At 39.5% G+C, this 24,060-nt stretch overlaps 1 protein-coding gene across 1 annotated transcript; it reads right to left on the bottom strand.

Moving 5' to 3' along the window:
• Positions 1-9,823: 9,823 nt before the first annotated feature.
• Positions 9,824-22,184, bottom strand: LOC131245127 (DEAD-box ATP-dependent RNA helicase 53, mitochondrial-like). The gene is made up of 8 exons (XM_058244370.1): positions 21,674-22,184; positions 19,115-19,242; positions 18,528-18,939; positions 16,988-17,086; positions 16,543-16,767; positions 15,076-15,237; positions 12,460-13,017; positions 9,824-10,082 (listed from the first exon to the last, which is right to left on the bottom strand). Exons 1-7 carry the CDS (start codon positions 22,100-22,102, stop codon positions 12,472-12,474), a joined length of 2,001 nt encoding a protein of 666 aa, XP_058100353.1. The 5' UTR covers positions 22,103-22,184; the 3' UTR covers positions 9,824-10,082; positions 12,460-12,471.
• Between the last annotated feature and the right edge of the window lie 1,876 nt (positions 22,185-24,060).

The following is a 24,060-nucleotide window of genomic DNA, read 5'->3' as shown; positions in this document are numbered from 1 at the left end:
AAAGCCTAAAATACCTCTTTAAATAAGAAAAATCCATAATGACTTCAAATTTAAGCACTTTTAGTACGCTTCGGTCGTACTATCTATGGCCTTTGGTCTCACAGATCATCACTTTGGTCGCACCGAATTAGTCTCTCGGTTGCAGTCAAATTTCTTCAATATTCATTTGAAGTCTTTATCTCCATTAGGTCGCACCAAACTCTCCTTCACTAGGACCGAATATGGCTTCAGTCATACCTAAGTGTCGAGTTGAATTATCTTTAAAAATCATTATTTCTTTCTGAACTGTTCTGTGCACATTCAATCGGACCAAACTAAACCTAGGTGGGACCGAACAGTCTGTTATTTCTGTTAATGTACTTTGTGATTTTTTAGCATTTTCTTCCTCCTTTGTACTAGGTTTTCTTGAATCTTTAGCATGTGAAATCTTTAATAATGTCTTCTATAGACTCAATTCTTCAATGTCTTCAACTTTTTCTTTATAAGCTTTAATCTATCTTTTTAAGCACATATTATTCTTTAGGTCCAAAATCTCCTCACATGAATAAACCATATATAATTATATCAAATTAATACTTAAATACCAGAAAAGATAATGTAATTAAGAGGATAAATATATAATATTTAAGCATTATCATTGCCTCCTTTGAAACTTTAAGGACACGATCGAACCTGGTGAATTTGCACATAAGTTTCTTGAGTGCTCCTAAAGATATCAAACTTTTCCTCAACTAAAGAACTTGTCTCATATCTGTTAAGATACGCTCCATACCATCAAACATCTTGATGCACACCAATCTAACACCAACCACATTACAAGCATTGTCACTGCCCATAAACACCTGGCCACCATCGCACTCACTGTAACTAGTGAACCAACAACTCCAATGAGGGGTCATGTGATACAAAGCCATCGTATTCAAAATCCATTCATCACTGAAATATCCGGATTTTGACGCGATCAACACGTCACTACCACCCGACTCCTCACTGGATTACATAGTATTGGCCTCTCTAGAATAACTTTCCGATTTCTTCTTTTTTGACTTAGGATTCTGATCATCTTTTTTCATGTGCCTTGTCATGCTACATTTTTAGCACTTTAGCTTGCCTTTACCCATACTGTTGGATTTGGATCTCAATCACAAAAATCTACTATCCCACTCAGAATACCTCTCCTCATCACCAATGCATCTGTAGAAGCCTATAGATATGTCTGTCACAAATTCATTCCATTTATCTATTTTAAAAGACTAAAATAGAATAGGATTTTTTTTTTTAAAAAAAAAAAAGAAAGAAAAAGAAAAAAAAAGTAGATTCAAAATTCATGTGGGCCAAACCAACAAAACAATGGGAATAGAAACGTCCACCGTTAAAACATTCTTGGAGCTGACCATGATGTTTATATTCCTTCCAAGCCGTTTATAGGATTATCACCACTCAGATAAACTGTATGAACAAATATCATCCTAATACAAAGCTTTTGTCACTCCTAGGCATTTAATCCCCACTTTTGCATGTGTTATGGCCTAGATGAGCCTTGGATCTACCCAATTTTTAGAATCATGTCCTACCGTGGTCTTTCAAAATAGATGGACGGAGTGGATTTATCACGGACATCTCTATAGGCCCCGAGCACAAGATTATCTCTATGCCCGGGGTCACAGGTAATACACTTTCCTAATGGATGGCACGGATATTACACATATCCACCACATGTCACATGTAATTTACAAGACTATAGTCATCGATAGAGGTGTACACGAGTCGAGTTAGCTCGTTAACTCGCTCGAATCGACTTGGAAAAGCTCGACTCAACTTGGATTGAAATTGTGTTCGAGCAGAGTCGAGCCAGTTTTATTGAGGTCGAAACATTTCGAGTCGAGTTCGAGCTGGAAATAGCTCGACTTGACTCGACTCAATCTTGAGCTCGAACTCGACTTGGATCGGCTCGGATCGATTTTGTGAGTAAGTATATATAATATCTAATTTACCCGAACGCCCAAAATAGGTTTTTTTTTTTTTGTTAACCCTAACCCTAGCGCCCACTCTCGTCTTGACCGTTCGCCCAACCCTAAAAACCCTAACCCCAACTCAGTCTTGAGCTTGAACTCGACTCTCTTTAGTGCCCAAACAAGTACCGACAATCAGTACCACTCTCCTCTCCTCTATTTCTCGCCATTCTCCAGTGCCCGACCGGTGACTACTCTCCTTCCTCTCCTCTCTCCATTTTCCAGCATTTGTCCGGACGGACAGCAACTGAAAGGTGAGTCTCCTCTTCTCCTCTCATCTCATCAGTCACATTGTCTCCGCCCTCCGGCCGAGGTGTGGCAAGTGGCGAGCAATGTCTGTTCGATTAGCGGACCCCACCCGACCACTGGCCTAGTGGTTATGACCTAATCGGACAGTCAGACAACTCGAACCCCACCCAAGCACTAGCCATGTGGCTCTGACGACTCAGACCCCACCCAATCGGATGGTCAGACGACTCAACTCGAACTCAAACTCAGTTCAAATTGGACCGAGCTGCTGACCGAGCCGAGCCGAGCTGCTAATCCAAGCTTGATGACCAAGCCGAGCTGAGCTCAAGCTGACTCTAGCTGGTCGAGCCGAGCTGAGCAAATCTGGGCTCGAATCGACTGGTATACACCTCTAGTCATAGCACCTGGGCCAGATCATTGATTTGACAAGATAAACAAACAGCTGATGGTGGTTTCATCAACAATCTTCCAAATTGGAAGATCCTGAACTTGGTTAATTAAATGAGGTTGCAGAGTTCAAAACAGAGTGTTGCTATCATTGGTTTGAATTAATTGAATAGCTTCTTCTTCTTCTTCTTCTTCTTCTTCTTTTTCCCTTTTTTTTGTCCAATTTTCAATTTGAATGTAGTAACGGTCATGATTTTAATTTATTCGACATGATAAGTGCAGAAGCAAAAATACTTAGGAAAGTGATTCGTTTCTGCTGAAAACAAAATAGAGTGATTGTTATTATAATGAGATACAATCAACACTGTCCAAAATTCAAAACAGCTCTTTGTGCCATTCCGATGAGTTAAATCTCCACCCATCATCATTCGGACAGTGGATGTGCGTTGCTACAGGAAGTCAAAAATCATAAAAAGCAACATTTTTTTTTCCCCAAAACACAATAAAGAAATTCACGTATTTAAGAAAAGTTCACACTAGTGCATTCGAAATTCATGAAAGTTGTACCTGCAAACCAAAACCACATGAGAAGGGCTTTTCCAAAATTAAAAGGAAATTAGCATTGGACAGTCCATGTCTGGGGATTCAAACCATTGATTTGACGGGATTTCCTCCAAAATTTTGGAGATCATGTGATCGTAACTTCTAATAAATGGACAGTCCTGTACAAATCACATCATATATGCCAACACCACGTGAAATATCCAAGCCATCTATATGGTGAACCTGATCAGGTAAATGTTACTGCGAAAGCTAATGTACAGATTGGCTAGGGAATCCTGCATAATCAAGATTAAGTTCAATCTCAGATGGGATCCTTACTCTTGCTCCGGTGGTAGACTCTTCGGAGTTTCAACACCCGGTCAAGGGTTCGAGTTTCCATAAGTGGTGAAATCCCAGTAAGGCGTGAGTGTGTGGGTGTGTAAAATTTATTTAAAAAAAAAAAAACCGGTCAAGGGTTCGAGTTTCTATAAGTGGTGAAATCCCAGTAAGGCGTGCGTGTGTAAAATTTATTTTTATAAAAAAAAGTTCAATCTCAGATGAATCGTGATATTAAAAATAAGTTAACAGATTATCAACTTTGTATGATTTTTTTCTCAATTGCAAATTTATTTAATTAATTGTGATCTACTAGACTAGTGTACCAACCTGATTATTAGGACAGGGAATCAAGACAGTGGTACCCTTCTGATAGATAGAAGTGGATTGGATATGACACAGTGTAGAGATATCCTTGTGCCTGGGGCTGTGTGGGTCCTACAGAAATGTCCAAGACAAATCCACTCCATACATCTGTTTTGGGAGACCACAATAGGTCAGGATTCTAAAAAACAGGAAGATCCAAAACTTAAATGGGCCACACCAATGAAACAGTGGGAACAAAAATGTCCAACGTTGAAACCTTCTGGAGCTTACCGTGATGTTTATATGCCATTCAAACCGTTCATAGGGTTATTATCTCTCAAATAAACTGTAGGAACAAATATAGTCCTAATACAAAAGTTCTATCACCCTCAGGTGTTTAATCCCCACTGTTTCATGTGGTATGGCTCACATGAGTTTTCAATCTCCCCGATTTTTAGCATCATGTCCTATCATCTTCTTTCAAAACAGATAGACGGAGTGGATTTGTCACGGATATCTCAGTAGGCCCCATGCATCCCATGCACAAGCTCTATCCCCGAATCACAGGCCATCTGCTTCCTCAATGGATGGATTGGATATTTCACCTGTCCACCACATGGCATGTGTAATTTATAGAACTATAGCTATAGCACCTGGGTCTCGTTTGGTGATCCAAATCATTGATTTAGCAAGATAAACAAACAGTTGATGGTTGCATAAAAAATCTTCCAAATTAGAAGCTCCTAAACTTGATTAATTATATAAAGTTTTTAATTTTCCAAAAATACAGAGTTCAAAACTGAGTTTCGCTATCAATGGTTTGAATTGACTGAATCTCAATTTTTTTCTCATCCAATTTTCAATTTAAATGTGATCATGGTTAACTTAGTTTATTGGATAAGCCAACTGCAAAAGCTAAAACACTTCAAAATTAGAGAGATTGCTACTATAATGAGATACAATCAACACTGCTTAAAATTCAAAGTAGCTCTTCGTATCATTCCTATAAGTTAAATCTACACTCATCATGATTTGGACAGTGGGCGAGCCTTACTCAGAAGGAAGTTGAAAATCTTAAAAAGCTACAAATTTTAGCAAAATACTTTAAAGAAAGTCACAGATTTTAGAAAAGTTCACACTTGTTCTCTCAAAATTCATGAAATTTGTACCTGCAAACCAAAGCCAGATGAGAAAGGCTTTCTACAAATTTGAAAGGAAATTAGCATTGGAGATTGACCATGTTTAGGGATTCAAACCATTGATTTGAAGATATAGACCACCGATGATGGTTTCCTCCAAAATCTTGGAGATCACAAGATCCTAACTTCCTATAGATAGACGGCCTACAAGCCATAGTTAAAGACATGGTCCCTACTCAAAAGGAAAAGAAGCCCACGCCTACAAGTCATCTAATGCACTCACAATCATCTATGCTAGAACCACAGGTCAAATATCCAAGTCATCCATCAAGTGAATCTAATTACGTAAATTTTATTGCAAAATCTAAGGATCCATTTGGCTAGGGGATCCCACAAATTTATTCTGTTACTTGTGCTCCACTTGACAGGGAATCAGCATAGTGGTATCCTTATGATAGATGCAAGCATATTGCCTGTGACCCCGGGCATAGAGATAAGTTTGGACCCATGGAAATACAAGGAATTGAATCAAACAAAGTAATCACAATCGTACAAACAAAGTAATAAGAAGACAATTTAAATTTTAGGTAGAAAAACCTTTGCGAGAAAAAATCACGGCATAAAGTAACAAGTAATGCACTATGAAAGTAATATTACAAGAGAGTAGATTTTACTGATTTGGACAACCCTCGAATATCTTTGAATTCCTAGCTGTGCCCTTGAACCCTTTAGAACACCTTACAAAGCCTCAATCACTTCTAATCCTTGCCCTAATCCTGATTACACCCGGAATATATATTACCCAACCGGAATAAGAAATAAATCGTGCACTTATGTAAAACTACGCACACTTGTCGATGACATTGAAGACCAGTCAATAACATCGAAGATCATTTAATGCTATCGAGTAGAAACTTCCAAAACTGTCCAACAATCAATTAGGATTTTTTCTGAATTTTCTTGATGGGATCGAGTATCTATCAATGGCATCAGCATCCGCTTAATGGGATCGAGTGGTCTATCAATGGCATCGACAAACCCCATTACAGACATATTTAAGACATTCGATAATAATCTCCACCATGTCTTCAATCTTTAATCTCTATTGCTCATTTCGTCATCATCATCTCTAATTGTTTTCCATCATAACTCCATCGTCGCTTCTCCTGCAAACTCCGTCCTCATTATGCCTTTACAAAGCTCAAAGAAGTTGCACAAAACTTGAACTTCTCTATGGGAACTATTTTTGTAAGCATGTCAGTCAGATTCACGCTTGTGTGCATCTTTTCAAGAGTCATGTCTCATTCCTCAAGTACATGTCGGATAAAATGATGAAGCGCATTAATATGTTTAGTACATGAGTGATAAACAGAGTTCTTCGCCAAATTAATCACACTTTCACTGTCATAACTAACTGGCACGACCTCCTACTGAAGCCCCAACTAATTTATCATTTCCCTCAACCAAACTGCTTTTTTAAATGCTTTTGTCAGTACCATATACTCAACTTCGATTGCGGAAAGTGTCACCACAGACTAAAGCTTTGACATTCAACTAATCGCTCCACCAGTTAACACAAACGAGTAACTGGAAGTTGACTTTCTATTATTCATACTGCTTGTATAATCTGAATCCACGTACCTTACTAACTTGTCCTCTAATTTTTCAAATATTAAGATGTAGTCTTACGTACCTCAAATATCTTGAAGTAGCCATTTCACTGCCTCTCAATATTGTTTGTCAGGGTTAGACATATATATTTGCTAACAACACCGACCGCGTGTGAAATATTCATTCTTGTATAGACCATGGTACACATCAAGCTGTCAACCGCACTCAAATAATGCACACGAGATGTAATCTGCTTTTCTTATCTGTTTGAGAACACTGTTCAGAAGAAAGCTTAAAATGAGTCACGTCGAGAATGATGACCAGCTTTGCCTTGTCAATCTCATACTTCACTAATATCTTGTTAAGGTATTCTGTCTGAGATAACTATAGCCTTCTTTTCTTCGTGTCTCTGTAGACGTCAATACTAAAAACCATTGCTGTAGCCCCCAAATATTTCATCTCAAACGTCCTTGATAGTTGAGTTTTCAATATGTCAATCTCAAACATGTTTGACAGATGATAAGCATGTCATCAACATACATTACCAAAATAACAAACTTCCCATCACTCAGCACCTTATAATAGACATAATAATCATACTCACTCCTGGCAAACTTCTGACCCATCATGAAATAATCAAATTTCGTATACCACTGCTTAGATAACTGTTTCAGGCCATACAACGGCATTTTCAAGCTACAAACCTTGTTTTCTACATCTAGTATTTCGAAACCTTGTAGTTACTTCATATAAATTTACTCTTCTAATTCTACGTACATACATCCATCTGTTTCAACTTCAGGTTGTATTGAACAACCAGCGCTAACACGAATTTAATAAATACTTCACCACCGGCATGAATTGATTTGAATTGACTGAATCACAATTTATTTATTTTTCATCGAATTTTCAATTTAAGTGTGATAATGGTCAAGTTTTTAGTTCATTTGACAAGTTAAGCGCAAAAGCAAAGACACCTTAAAAAGTATTTAATTTCCACTAGAAACAAAGTAGAGAGATTGTTACCATAATGAGATACAATCAACATTGCATAACATTCAAAGTAGCTCTTTGTATCATTCCTATAAGTTAAATATAGGCCCATCATGATTCGGACGGTAGGTGGGCCTTACTCTAAAGGAAGTCCAAAATTTTTAAAAGCAACAAATTTTGGCAAAACACCTTAAAGAAAGTCACATATTTTGGAAAAGTTCACAATTGTTCTCTCAAAATTCATGAAAGTTGTACCAGCAAACCAAAACGAGGTGAGAAAGGCTTTTACAATTTTGAAAGGAAATTATCATTGGACCTTGACCATGTTTAGGGATTCAAATCATTGATTTGAAGAAATACAACAACCGACGGTGGTTGCCTCCAAAATCTTTGAGATCATACGAATTAGGACCCTAACTTCCAATAGATAGATAGATAGATAGCCCACAAATCATTAAATCATAGTTAATGAGAGTCCATACTCAAAAAGGAAAAGAAGTGCACTCTTATACAAGTCACCTAGTGCACCAGGGGTGAAATATCCAAGCCATCTATTTGATGAACCTGATCATGTAGATGTTATTGCAAAGCTAACAATACCCATTTAGCTAGGGGATCCCACATAATCAAGATTAAGTTCAATCTCAGGTGAGCTATGATATTCAAAATAAGCTGACGGATTATAAACTTTAGAGGATTTTTTTTTTCTCAACCACAAATTTATTCAGTTAATTGTGGTCCACTTCTAGCGGACCAACTTGATTTTTAGGATAGGGAATAAACATAGTGGTACCCTTCTGATAGGTGGCTTGGAAATTACACCTACCACCACATGGCACAAGTAATTTATAGGATTAGCCATTGCATCTGGGTCATGTTTAGTGATCCAAACCATTGATTCAACAAGATAAACAAACAGCTGATGATGGTATTGTCAAAAAACTCCCAGATTAGAAGATCTTCGACTTCCAGTAGAAGGCCGCAAAACAATGGTTAAGGAGACAGTCCACGATCAAATGATAAAGAGTTAGATGATCACAGGTTGAGCTAATCCAATCCAAGAGGGGTTTTTTTCCCCACTTTTTCCAACCCCCAGTGTAAACAGTAATCATTCAAAAGACCATAGACCCACCACCTATGTTCTCCACATATCCCATAAGAATTCAAAAGGACTTAAGGTAGCAGACCTCCCAAAAGAAAACCTACATTTCCACTCCTGGCTTTCCATGACTTGTAAATCTTCACCTGCATTTCCACTCCTGGCCTTCCATGACTTGTGAATCTTCACCTGCTATCCGATTGCATGATTGCATGTTAATTTGCGGTATATACATTTTTCTACCTTTGGTACAAGAATACTTTTCTATAATAATCAAGAGCAAAGAGTTCTAAGGAAAAAATATTCTTTTTCTACCTTTGGTACAAGAATACTTTTATGTAATAATCTAGAGCAAAAACCTGGAAGGAGAAAATATTCTTTTTCTACCTTTGGTACAAGATTACTTTTCTGTAATAATCTAGATCAAAGAGTTTGAAGGAGAAAACATTCTTTAGAAAAACAATGTTTTTAATTTCATAGGTTAAAGAGAGTATTCCAATTGATAATATGGACTTAACCACAGGAAACTAAGATTTCTGTTCATCCAGCTTCTTAATATCAGAAAAGATGGTCCGTACGCAACTAGTTGAAAAATAGAGTTTTACCATCTGCATAAATTAGTTACATATCATGTGGGTGACATCCAACCATCCAAAGGGTTGGCTCCCCTATACACCTAGTGCAAAAACCAGGCTAATCTAGTCTTCAAGTGGGCCACATCGATGTTTTGTATAAGATTGGCGGGTTTTTTCACAGTGGGCCAATCTGTTGGACAGATTGGATTGGATGTTGTACCCTTGACATGTTCACACTTTGTCGCAAGTTGGGGCTTGTGACTTGTTAAACCTTTATTTATTTTATATTTTTAAAAGACTTTCATCATCCTTATATAGGCACCTAAGTAACATTACCCAAAGCAATTAGACAGTTTCCCATAAAATAATGTTATGTTCCATAAAACAAGCATCAGATGAATCATGAATCTCATACAACCCACTGTATGGCCCACCTCCCAGCGACCGAAGGGAGGGTGACATTTGCCAATGAATGCATAGAAAATGCTCTGCACATCAATCATGTTATTGAACACTAAGAAGAAAACAAAAGGATTAAAATGCCCTGGATGAGGCAGTGGAAATAGAAAAATATCTGGAAAAGAAAATCTTGATTGGCTGCTGAAAACGAATTACAGGTGGCATTCAAAACATATAAAGAGAATCATAAGGACAGATTTAATTTCCTTTTCCTGCATGAGTTCACAGGTAAAAATATACCTAAAAGCTTTGTAACTATAAATTTGAAAAAGAAAATCAGAGACCCCTCTTAGTATCTCAGCATACTTTACATGGTCTAATAGTTTGTCTCCTGGTGTTCTTCCTCTTCTCAAAAGACAGCATGTCCATCAACCTACATCCAAAAGCAGAAAATTGCAGCTGAAATTTTACTGAGAATCCACATTTTTAAAAAATTAAAATTAAAATTAAAAATAATAATAATAATAATTCTAAACCCTGTTTGGTAGGATGCTTAAAATGAGTTTATCTCATTTCAGTTACCAGTAATTATGCATTAGAGATCTTAATCTCTAAGGGCTCTTTCAACATCTCCACTCTAATCCGATGAGAGCTTTTCAAATAAAAGTTACTCTGATAAGCTCTTTCTGTTCTAGCTCTTGTTTTACAATAAGTTCATTTGCTGAAATCACTTTTTCAAAACAAAAACAAAAATGAAAAAAAAAATCTTATTAAAAATATACATGTTAGGTAAAATGCTCAAGTAAGAGCTTTTTTTTAGCAGGAGTTGATGTTATTTTTAAAAATTACAACTACTCTATTATAAGAGTAATCCAACCGGTTGTTTTGGTGGATCTTACCATAGATGGATGGTGCCCCAAATGGCAGAAGAATGGATGGCTACAATCTTTACGTTTTAAGACATTTATGCCATCCATCATGTCAGACATTGAATGTGGATCTCCATCATATGGAGCCCACCTTAGAGGTGGACTATCCATCCTATGGGCCAAACCTTCGAAGTGGGCCGTCAATCATGCAGACCACTCATCACTAGGGTCTGACCTTTGACATGGACCATCTGTTATGTGGGGCCCACCTTTATATAGGTCATCGATCATGTGGGGCCTACCATCAATGCTGATTGTCTTGTACATTGTGGGGCCCACCTTTGATGTCCACCTCCATCATGTGGGACACGCCTATGTGGATAATCCATCATGTTGGGCCACATTATGTGGGGCACACCTTGATATAGGTCATCCATCATGTGGGGCCTACCATCAATGCTAATTGTCCTTTATCTGGGGCCCTTCAATGTCCACTACGCATCACATAGAGTCCACATTTGATGTCTCCATCGGAGCCCCACCTTTGAAGTGGGTTGTCAATTGTAGGGCACACCTTTTATGTCCACCTCCATCATGTGGGACACACCTATATGGATAATCCATCATGTTGGGCCACTTTGGATACGGGTTGTCCATCATGCGAGACCTTGGATGTGGTTTGTCCATTAGGTGGGGCCCACTTGATGTGGACTATCTATCACGAAGGGCCACACTTTGATGTGATACATCCATCTTGTGAGGCCCACTCCATCCATCATGTGGGCCCACATTGATGTGGACCATTCATTATGTAAGGCCCCACCTTCAATATGGGTCGTTCATCATGTTGGCCCAACTTTGATGTCAAGCGTCCATGTGAGCCCACCTTCAATGTCCACCATCCATCATGTGAGTCCCACCTTTGATGTGGACCGTCCATCAGATGGGGCCCACTTGATGTGGGTTGTCCATCATGTTGGGCCACACTTTGATGTGGGTCATCCATCATGTGAGGCCCACATTTGATGTGAACTATGCATTATGCAGGCTCACCTTGATGTAGACCATTCATTATGTGGGGCCCCACCTTCAATATGGGTCATTCATCACGTGGGCCCAACTTTGATGTCACCGTCCATGTGGGCCCACCTTCAATGTCCACCATCCATCATGTGAGTCCCACCTTTGATGTGGACTGTCCACCAGGTGGTGCCTACTTGATGTGGGCGATCCATCATGTTGGGCCACACTTTGATATTAGGCATCCATCATGTGGGGCCCACGTTTGATGTGAACTATGCATTATGTGAGCCCACCTTGATGTGGACTATTCATCATGGGGGGCCCACTTTCAATATGAGTCATTCATCATGTGGACCCACCTTTGATGTGCACCATCCATCATGTGGACCGTCCATCATGTGGGGCCCACTTGATGTAAATAGTCCATGCAAGACCACATTTTGATGTGGGACCCACCTTTGATATGAACCATGCATTATGTGGGCCCACCTTGATGTAGACCATTCATCATGTGGGACCAACCTTCAATATGGATTGTTCATAGTGTGGACCCACCTTTGATGTTAACCTTCCATCATATGGTTCCACCTTTGATGTGAACCATCCATCAGGTGGGACCAACTTGATGTGGATTGTCCATCATGTGGGGCCCAATTTTTACGTGAACCGTGCATTGTGGGCCCACCTTGATGTGGACCATTCATCATGTGGGGGCCCACCTTCAATATGAGTTGTTTATCATGTGCAAAAAAGAAGACAGAAGAAAAGGAGTAAGCCTCTAGTCTGGGCTTCAAGACATTGGCTTTATATGCATGCAAACAAGTGTAACCATGTTGGAAATTTTCATTATCCAAGTGTTTTTCATGTGCATAAATAAATTCTTCTATTTTTCCTGATTGTAAGAAAAGATGGACTTACCTTGAAATAAAATCAGAAGAATTTCCTCCCAGCCTTCTGATCATCATCAGCAGCACCATTGTCTCCAAAGCCACCAAAACTACCAAAACGGCTCGAACCAGAGTTAGCAAAGCCACCTGACTGGCTTGAACTGGAATTGCCAAAGCCACTAGACCTCCCTGAACCATCGTCCCCAAAACTGCCAAAACGCCTTGAACCAGAGTCGCCAAAACCACCAGCGTGCCCTGAACCAGAGTTGCCGAAACCACCAGAACGGCTAAACCCAGAACCACTGAATCCACTAGAACGGCCCGATCCAGAATCACCAAACCCACCAGATCGGCCTGAACTTGATCCGCCAAACGAACCAAAACGGCCTGACCCAGATTCACCATATCCACCACCCGCACGACCTGATGAACCACCAAAGCCACCAGAGCGACCAAATCCAGAACCACCAGAACGACCAAAACCTGAATCACTCAAACGACTGCCTCCTCCAAAGGAACCAAACCGACCACCACCACCCATGTCACCATACATGTCTCGACTACCACCCTCAACAGCAATCCTTGGGAGCTGAAGGTCGACAGGGAAATTAATGAGATCATCAGTCCATGCATCCCAAAACTACAAACTGAAGAGCATAGTAAAGATGATCATTGAAAGCTTCCTCTGCACAGTCATGGTTAACAACGGTGAAAGAAAAGCAAGACCGGCCTTCATTTCTTTTGATAAATAGAAACAGGCCACTATCATGCTTTTTTTCCCTTTTACATGACCGACTATCAGAATACACTAACGAATTCAATTAAGAGACCAACGGGATATAGAGACTTTAAAAAATTCATGAGTATGGTATTACATCTCAAAATGGAAGCAACGCAAGCATGAAGTTTGAGACAAATGCTACAACATGCATTGTGAACAAACAATTATTGGTAAAGAGCTAAAGTATTTTTATTTTTATTTTTTTTTGAAGGGTAAGTAAAAAGCTAAAGTATCACACCCACTACTCTAAAAATATATTAATTGGGAAATAACCGACTGCCTTTTACAAGGGATTAGATCTGTCCATGTCATGAAGCAAGCAAATCTCACTAAATGACTTGCAGGACATTTTTTAAAAAAAAAGGCCCCTTTTTTTTTCACAAAGAGCGACATTAAGTCCACACACCTAGACATGCTCACATTAAATGCAGGGACCGAAACATAGCTGTCAATCAGGTGGGCCCCACCATGTATGCTCAAAATTAGGTTAGCCAACTCATTAGATGGGCTCATGGTGTGCCATAAAGGCCATTATGGAGCTGTAAAGGCTGTTACATAAAGGTAACAGTGGCAACCGTTATACATTACGGGGTCTTAACGGCCATTATGGAAAAAATGGCATGTAATTGCGTTAACGGACCGTTACACTCCCTGCTAAGCTGTAACAGCCCCATAATGGTCTATTACGGGGCAGATACGGGTTTTTTTATTATTTTTTTCAATGTTACAAGGAAGATACAGGTTTTTCGAGTTTTTCTTTCAATAAAAAAAGAGACTGTAGTGGCCATTACGGGGGCTGTAACAACCGTTACAACCCGTATCGTAAAGGTAACGGTGGTGCCCGTTATGGCCACCTTTACCGTTAAGGAATACCTTCATGGGCCACATGTTTAGAAACAATGACAGTTTACTGTCCACATTCGACATACACAAGTAGCAATCTATTTGCGCTAATTTTCGATCCAGATCATCTACATGGGGGGCACCTAATGCACTACTACAGAAATGACAAGTTGGCACTGTGACCCGTTTAGCCATACATTTGAACCTAGCACGACTCTTAACCAGGGTGGTTTTAGCCTGAACAGCTTTTTAATTAAAATGCATGGTTGTTGTGATCAGTTTTACAAGCACCATTAGTACACTGTACGGCACCCTTGGGATACAGAAATATTGTGGGAAACATCAGGAAATATCAATGTATCGAATGATGGAACGCAATCTAAGGGAAACAGTGGGGAAATTTTGGGAGGTGTTGGAAATTTCAGTGAAACCTTAGGCGAAGTTAGAAGACACATGATTACAAATTTAGAACTCAAACCAATACAAAAAAAATAAAATGTGCTAATAGTTTTACATTGTTTAGGGAACAAATCAATGTGCAGTGGGACAAAAATATGCTCTGAAAATCTCCCTCCGATCACAATATCTCCACCAAATTTGTATTTTGATGCAAAACAACTCAATTGGAGTTGTTAAAACAAACTAAAAAGAGAACCCTTAAAAAAAGGGCAAAATTCTTTTTTTTCCATTATTTTTGCTGATTTATGCTAGTTTCCGTCGAAATATCACAAATATTGCAAGATATTTGTGAAATATCACAAAAAATCGAATCAGCATGCATACACAATATTTGGTTCCTGGGAATTTTCATATTTCCAGATGGTTCGCATCACCGACCTACGATACTGAAAAATCGCCCAATGTACCAGCAATGCATTCGAAACAGCATCCACCAAGATTCAGAGAAAGCAACGTTGGTTGACTTATAATATGCAGGCCGTTATGGCTGTTACAGCCCTGCAATGGATATATATATATATATATATATATCTGAAGGACAAAAATGTGGAAACCCAGGTATACCTCTTTAAACTTGCATCCAACATCCTGTTCAATGACCCTAACAGCCCTGGTCTGTTGTTCAGTATGAATGAGAATAGCACTCCCTTTCTTACCAGCACGTCCTGTTCGTCCTGATCTATGGACAAAAATCTCTGAAGAGTTTGGAAGCTCATAATGTATTACCTGAGTCGACAGAGAAAGTAGAAATCAGAATCAAACAATAGAACAGAAGTATAATGGCTCAAACAGACAAAAGTAACAAAACAATGGAGGGAAATGCAAATAAGACCACTGTGCAATTAACAATTCATGTCAGTCAAGGTATACACACCTTGCCATTTACTTTATGAAAATTACTGGTCAAAAGGAAAAAATTGAAAATCATAAAAACAACACATCATCAGAAACTAGCTGTTACAGAGATGCTCCCGTGTGAATTGCAGTGTAGGAGAGCACCGTGCAAGCAGCTTGGGGTAGCTTCCACCATGATGTGTTAATGACATCCACCCCAACCACTAGAACTGTCACCCCATGTTAGGCCTAGGGCCCAAAAATCAAGCCGATTTGTGATTCACATGGGCAACACAATAGGGAACACAGAACAAGGGAACACCCACACTTGATTTTGTAAATGGCCTGATTGTTTGCACGCACATTCATCCATGGCCGATGAACAGGCTGAAAGGTCTGGATTCCTCATACACAGCACCGTAGGCTCCATAAAAAAATCAAGGATGGAGCACTGCTCCCAACTGTTTCCCTTGGTTTGGCCCACCTGAATCACAAACGGGCCTATTTTTTGGGCGCTGGCCTAACATGGGGTGACGCATCTGATGGTTGGAGTGGATGTCATCAGCACATCATGGTGGGGGGGTACTCAATCTGCTCACAAAATGATCCCTCCATGCTACAATTCAGAGGAGAGCATCTCTCCTAGCTGCTAAAGCCCATTAATGATAAACTAGCAGCTGAAGTACAATCTTCAGATAAAAACACTAATAAATAAATAAATAATGTCCAGCCAATAAGGAACAAACTAGCAAATGAGAAAAAGAAAAAACCATTAGAAATAATTTTCTCACAAATTGCTGTAGACTCAATCATCAGTCACAAGAATTGTTAGCCAAGGCATGAAAGAAACTGCCTGATTAAACTCAAGACTGCAATGCTCCACACCATCAACATGGGCATTGCATCCTTCAAGGCTTTGTCAAATTACAACAAAATTAGAAAATAAAAATGAAGCAAAGATGCATCAGCCTTTAACAAGTGTCCATAAGTACACAATTTTGAGACTCCAGTTTTGAGCACAGAAAAATATCAAACAGAAATGAAAGGTTAGACACAGGAGAAATATATGTCATATCATACTAATAATTCAAAGGAATATATATGTACAGTTACATTCCTCTGCATTCACCAACTAAAAAAGTAAAGACTGTCAAGATTAGGACTGTCATTTGAAAACTGTAAATGCAAGACCCTCACCAGATCAACATTAGGAACATCAAGCCCACGGGCAGCAACGTCAGTAGCAATTAATATGTTGAAGCGTCCATCCCGGAAGCCCGCAAGTGTCTTTTCCCTCTGATTCTGTGAGATGTCTCCATGCAAAGGCTCACACTTATGACTACGGCCCATAGAATATGCCAACCGATCAGCATCACGTTTCGTTTGAGTGAAGACAATACATTTCCCTCCTTTGGCATGTTCCTAACAATCATAAGTATGATGCCGAGAATGAGAACAAGGATAGATCATAAAAAGCCATTAGTGTTCCTTATGTATTTGTTCTAACACTTGTGAAAGCAAACACAATGGTGTAAGCATTGAGCTAGAAGATATTATGATATGAAGCTGACCGTGTTTGTGCATGTGTGCATGTGTGCGGGTGTGCATGTGTGTGTGAGAGAGAGAGATGTTGGGCACATACTGTTATTAGAGGTCCAAGAATTGATGGCTTCCCATACGTGTCTGATGCAATGGAGTACAGGGTGATTCCATCAGCCAATTTCTGATCAGAATCACCAACCTGAAGTACAAGTTAACCAGAAGTTACGCTCACGACAATCATAAAAGCATTGGAAACTAAGAAAGATAGTAACAGAACATGAACAACAATAATCCCCAAAATTGATGGAGCTATGACAGAATTATCCATTCAATTATGGAAAAGAGCTTAAACAACAACAACAACAACAACAACAACCAAAAAAAAAAAAAAAGAAGAAGAAAAGGCATTTGATGCAAGACAACTAACCACTTGCTCTAAAAGGTCGGACTAATAAAGTGCGCAAGTCAATCCCTTTACCTCATAGCCCAGGCCCTACATCTCATGGGTAAGGTCCTCGGTTGAAGCCTGGTGTGAAAATGCCCCTGCATTAATCACCCCCAGTGAGGAGTCTCAAATACAAGACCTCCCGCTCTGATAGCACTTTGATACAAAGGACAACTAATCACTTGCTATAAAAGCTAGAACTAATAGAGCGTGGCAAATCAATTCCTTTATCTCATAACCCAGGCCCCACATCCCAAGGGTTAGGTCCTCGGCTGAACCGCCTCGTGGGCCCTACATCACATGGGTTCCGCTTCAAATGGGCCGCCCACTCCGAGTGTGCCCCTACATCCCACGAGCCATCCCACTCGAGCTCGGTGTGAAAATGCCCCTGCATTAGCATTTTTTATGGATTCCCTCTCACTAAGTTCCACTAGTTCAAGTTTCACCTACATTTGCAATTATACTCATACAAAAGGTAAATTACTCTAAAGCAGTTGTGTAGAAATTGCATGACGAATCCAAAGCCAAAATGATGAGATCCTTAGTATTCTTCTTTTCTTTTTTGTTTTCATGACCGGAGAAAGATAACCAAAATGATGGGATTCAACCAACTACTGTGTTTGTTGGTGCCTTTTTTTTACACTTTTGACTCCCTTTCATAAAAAGATGCATGCCCATCCATGGTGTCTTCTCGTATTTGTTGTTGTTGTTCAACAATAACTCAACAAAAGATACAGAAGTTACAGAAGTATTCACAGTGAAAAGTAAAAGCAACGCTCACCATGTTACATAATAACACCGTGAAAATAAAGACTTCAGTTTGCAATTATTTATTTATTTTGACTGGTGCGATCTTATTATAGAGACAATAGGGTCATAACAGTCTCCCATGAACCATAAAATGCCTAGGTTAACTTCTTTACTTAATGAGAGCCACCTGATCCAGTAAGGCTGTAAATGGGCCAGGTCAAAAAAAAAAAAAAAAAAAAAAAAAGAATGAATAGACCCAGCTGGACCAAGTCAAAATCCAAGCCAAACCAATGCAGCCCCAACTAGTTGACAGCCTCGTATACAGATGCAACAGAAGTTCCTAATGGGCAAAGGTATGTCACATAATGATAGAAACAGCATTTGATGTCACCTTTAGTATATGATAATATGAAGGGGGAAATACACGACAAACTTGCATACTCACGAGATCAATAGTTAATGGGTCTTTTAGGTGCTTCTGGGTTAGCCTTCTTATCCAACTCGGCATCGTGGCTGAGAACATCATGCCTTGGCGTTTTTTAGGTAACTTGTCCAAAATTACCTCCACATCTTCATCAAATCCCACAGCAAGCATCTGATCAGCCTCATCAAGAACGACAAATTGCACCTCTGACAAATTTAAGGCACCTCTCTTGATCAGATCAATAATGCGACCAGGTGTGCCCACAACGACATCGACACCATAGTCTAGTGTATTCATTTGAGATGATATTGGCACACCCCCATATACACAGATTGTATCTAAGTTGGGGGCAGATTCTCTAAATTCCTTTTCAACTTGACGAGCAAGCTCTCTGGTGGGTGCCAATACCAAGGCCAGAGGATTTCTTCCACGCCTGCAGATATTAATATGAAAACATATAACCTCAATAAACATGTCCTTCGTCAATCATATATAAAACTCATAAATAATTGCAATATTCTTTGTCAATTGTATTAGTTGTCAAAATAGTATAAAGCACAATTCAAATTTTTGCAGCAACCAGAGCAGCATGATAAAAGTTAACAAACCCATGCTTGGCATTGAACTGAATGATTTTATCCATGATGGGGATTCCAAATGCTAGAGTTTTTCCAGTTCCAGTTCTGGCCCGACCTATCATGTCACGCCCCTGCATTGCTGGTTCCAGCACAGCTCTCTGCAACACAGAACAGACACAAGCATTCACTAAGATATAGATAACTGGATATTGAGAGTTTCAACCATAGAACAACCATGATTACACTTGAAAGAAAGAGCACAGAAAAATCACAATATGACAGAAAATTTACATAATGCTCAAGACTAAACTGCAAACTTAACCATTTTATCGAGTACCAGATTTTCTATGCATTTATAGCCTGATACTGAGATAGAACCAAAGTTTTATTTTCACTATGAATAACAGGATTTATTAATAAAAAAGATCAGAATAAAAAATTATCCATCAAGATGGTGGACAGTGGGACGTGACAAAGTGAGAATAATGGGACACTCAGCAAGCATCCCACCATGGAATTTGAGTCCCTTGGAACATGAAACATTATGAAGTTTTGCCACTTCCAGTGATTTGAAAATGTTTCAAATCAAACTAGAAATATTAACACCAATAAAGAAGTATTGGACTTAGGGTGCATTTGTAGGCCCAATAATGAGATGGAACTAATTTTTTATCTTTTTTTATCAATAATGATCTATTAGTGAAAATATCAAACAATTATCCATTAAGACAGAGGATAATGGGAACCGAGAAGGATACAAGAACAGGACACTCCCATGATAGAAATCAAGTCCCAAAGATTACTACACTTGACCAACACAGAGTCCGAAACATTACGATTCTTTTCCCAGTTACTGTGATTTGGAAAAAGTTTCAAATTGGACTCGAGATGTTAAGACCAACAAAGAAAGACAACCATCAACGGAATCAGATCTTATTGTGGAAAAGCAGGGCATTTAGTGATATAAGCTTATAATATCTAAAACAGTAGTAGAAAAAACATGAATAAGAACAATCATGCAAAACCACAAGACCATAATTGTAAAGAAGGCAATCAGCAGTTGCAACTTGCAACTTCCACCATCATGCAAGCATTAGGTAGGTACCTGTTTGTAAGCCAACCATATACAAGTTTTTTTTTTTTTTTTTTGAAAGACAACAAAGAATTTATTAACTGGGGACCAAAAAGGAAACAAAGAACACGCAACCAACCATATACAAGTTTCCGCCAACAAAATGAAAAAAGAAAAGGAGATTTTTATAGTTGCAATCTGGACATCCAAGAATATCAACCGTCCTCCCACAAAGTTTGGCCAATCAAATCATTTGTTTAATGGGAAGGGCGCTGTTGAACAGAACAAATTGTTGGATTAAATTCTCTCCACCAGTGGCATCAGAGGAGTTTTTTTTCCACCAAAGGAGCCATATGATTGTTCAAATAACTAAAGTTGTACAAAAATTTCTACAACTCCCTATTTCTCAGTGATAATTTGATCATAATTTATGCTGAATTTTCAATAACCTGTAACTGTTTGCATCTGTACTGCGTTACCTGGACACTACAAAATCTTTGTAGCACCAGTGTCCAAAATTCCCAACTTTTAAATTATAGAAACATTGTGCCCAGATTATACAAACATCTACATAGAGAAAACGTAACACTCAGGTAAAGTACAACCATCCATGCACTTATGCCCCAATCCAAACCATCCAAAGCATGTGCCACATTTTAGATGGGGCATAGACCCAACATCGGATTGACTAGACAATATTAATGATGCTGGTTAGTCAACATACACTTTGATAAATTTGGACCATTAATGATGTTTCATGTTAGCCATCCACTTGATGGTCGCTAATCAGACAGTTAGTACCATCCATGCTATGCTATCTTTAGGTCATGCGGCATCCACAACGAAGCCCACAATTTGGATGGTTTCGATTGTGCACATACCACTTGTACATTATTGCAGCATGCACATTGATCATCATGGTCAACAAGAATATCGAATAATTCCTACAATTACAATCCCTATTCTGAGGCTAGCAATTCAGTTGGCTGACAGGAATATAATGGCAGCACCACCAAAAGATTACACTTTGTCTTATCAAAAACCAAGGCACAACCATTTTGAGAGAGGTGACTTACTCATGCCTGAGTTTCACATTTCCATGAAGAAGTTCTCTGTTATGAAATCAGCACCATAATATACGAAACGTCACTCCTTATACACACTCCTACAGCCGTACGCTTGGCGCGCACACACGTGCCAGCTTAATCCAGGCTGCTCAGATAGATGGCCCCACTGTGGATGTGGCATTTCCTAAAATTTACTCGGTGGAAGTTCCTAGCCATCTGAGCAGTGGCCATTCATTGATCAATGGTCCAAGTTCAACAGGCAATATAAAATGGTTAGGATCATTCAGTGAGTGTGGCTTTTGAGCAACAGCTCATCCATGATAGGGCCCACAATTCTGATGGCATGGATTGGAATCAATGTGCCACGTGTACAGTAGATAAAGACATTTACATGATCCATAATGCACTTCCAGAGTACAGTACAATCAATCTAGAATTTAAAAATCTCACCTGTATCGGAAAAAGCTTGGTGATTCCTCTCTTGGCGAGAGCTTTGACAATATCGTCGGAGATCCCGAGCTTTGCTATTTCAAGCCCTTCGTCGCGGTTGCCGGCCTTCTTCCCCGCATCCCCCGCCCTCTCCTCGTCCGAGAAATCGTCGACTGCGTACTGCGCCCGAACAACGTCCGACGCCTTGAATCCCAGTGGCCCAGCCGAGATATGGAATCCCCTTCCATGGGAACCACCCAACCACAGCTTCTCCGAAGCAGCTCTGAGATGATCGGAAGGTCGTGTTTCGTCGCTGGTAACGGCGTTAGTAAATGTAACGGATTCCGATAGAGAAGGGGACGGAGAGAGACGGAATGATTGGATGGAGATGAGAGAGGAGAGGGTGCATTTGGATGGGATAGAAGGGCATTTTCGGAAGAGGAAATTCATCTCGGAGTAGTTAGAGAGAGAGAGTTTTTTAGGGTTTTGGAGGGAGAGAAATGGAGGCTGCAAGAAAGAAAAACCTCGAAAAGGGTTTTGGAGGAAGAAGATATTTATGCAGGAGGCGTGGAAGGGTTTCAGGGGTTTTGTATGGTAGTCTTAAGGAGTGGATTTTGTAATTACACGCGCGCCTTTTCTCATTTTGGTTGCATGAACCATTTTGTGGTACGTGCACGAGATCCCAGCCGCCCGTCAGGCGGGCCCTACCTTGTCGATTTCCTGGCTGATCCACACACGACCCGTATTGCGTAGTGTTGCCCACAGCACCGATGTCAAAGCTAGGCGCTACTGGAGAAAAGTTGTGGGCCCACCATGATGTATTATTTTATCCACGCCCAGCATCCCTTTTACCATATCATTTTACGGTATAAGCCCAGAAATGAGCAGATCCAAATCTCAGGAGGACCGCATCACAGTAAACAATGCTATCAATGGAAGACACGAATATAAGCTAAAATTGTGTAGTCCAAAGGGTTGGATCAACAGTTTTCCTTGTAGTATGGTTATAAAACCTGAATCCGCCCTAAAAATGAGCTGGAAAAATGGATGGATTGAGCCGATGGAGCTTTTTTAGTGGCACCCAGTATTAAGGTTGGTGTTGTATTCTACGCTATGTAAGCGGATTAGCTGATGCATCACGCACCAGTGATATAGCTGATGTATTGATGTCAGCAAGTTCTGTCGGTCACATCATGAGGTATGTGTTATATCCAAACCGTCCATCCATTTTACAAGCTTGTCTTAAGGCTTGTTACAAAAAATAAGATAGATGTAAAGATCAATTCGACCACACTGCAAAAAGCGGTGGGGCATTGAACGTCTACCATTAAAACCCTTTTGGGGGTCCCACAAGTTTTAGATCAATATGATATTTGTTTTTCCTCTTCATCCTAGTCTTTGTGACCTAATGAACAGATTTGATGAAAAATAAACGTTTTGGTGGGCCCTACGAATGTTTTAACGGTGAAAATCATTATCCCACTGCTATTTGTGGTGTGGTTTAGTTGACCTTTGGATATGATTCAATTTTTGGTTCATGCACTGAAATGATCTCTAAAACTGTATGAACGGTGTGGATATAATAAGTACATCATTCGGGGGCCATGCAACTTCGATCTCCTTTGAACCGTCCGTACAATCGGGGAGCTCGAACAGTGTCTGTGCTCGTCGTCGCACGACGCGTGCATACACCAGCTATATAGTTGGTGTGTGGCAACAAATCCGCGTCCCTACACTATAGGGTGGAAATGCTTGATGATTAGAAAATGGTCAACCGTTCACGGTATCTTCCCTGATTTTCGGGGAAGCGGATTGAGTGGTGAGTAACTAACAATACTGGGTAAACTCTCGTAATGTCCACCGTGATTTTATGTATTTTATTCATAGTTCATACATTTTATCATATGATTTTTGAGTTTGAGCTAAAATAAAAATAAAACTTCAAAAGAACCCCACCACAAGAAACATTTTAATAGGAGGTCCATTCATTTTAGCAGTTGATTTTTAGGTTTTAGCTAAAATAAAAATAAAACTTCAAATGAACCACACCACAAGAAACATTTGAGTAGCATGTCTACATTTGAAAATTTTTTAGGAGTTAAAGGAGTTTTGGATCATACCTATATTTATGTTTTACTTCTGTATATGTATGATCTCATGGACAAGTTTGATGACAAATAAATATATCTGTAGAGGTTGAAAAGAATTCAACCGTGGAAATACCTACCCTCGTTGTTTTGGTAGAAGCTGAAAGGTCAGCTTGAGTCTCATTATGAGATATGTGTTATATGCAAACTGTCCATCTATTTGACAATCTTGTCTTAAAGGTTGAGCCAAAATATAAAATAAATTTAAAGATCAAGTGGACCATACCTCAAAAAGTAATAGGACATTGAGCATTTACCATT

The sequence above is a fragment of the Magnolia sinica genome, chromosome 1 (assembly GCF_029962835.1).
Source record: "Magnolia sinica isolate HGM2019 chromosome 1, MsV1, whole genome shotgun sequence".
Classification (NCBI taxonomy): Eukaryota; Viridiplantae; Streptophyta; class Magnoliopsida; order Magnoliales; family Magnoliaceae; genus Magnolia; species Magnolia sinica.
Note: the sequence above shows the minus strand (reverse complement) of the source record. Positions and strands in the feature narration are given on the sequence as shown.

What these genes read in the sequence shown, in the direction of transcription:
- LOC131245127 (XM_058244370.1), bottom strand. Translation starts at nt 22,102, where the DNA reads ATGAATTTCCTCTTCCGAAAATGCCCTTCTATCCCATCCAAATGCACC. An exon ending in TTCTTGGACCTCTAATAACA is followed by an intron (nt 16,768 to 16,987) that starts GTATGTGCCCAA and finishes TATGATTGTTAG; the next exon opens with GAACATGCCAAAGGAGGGAA. An exon ending in ATGTTCCTAATGTTGATCTG is followed by an intron (nt 15,238 to 16,542) that starts GTGAGGGTCTTG and finishes CTGTCGACTCAG; the next exon opens with GTAATACATTATGAGCTTCC.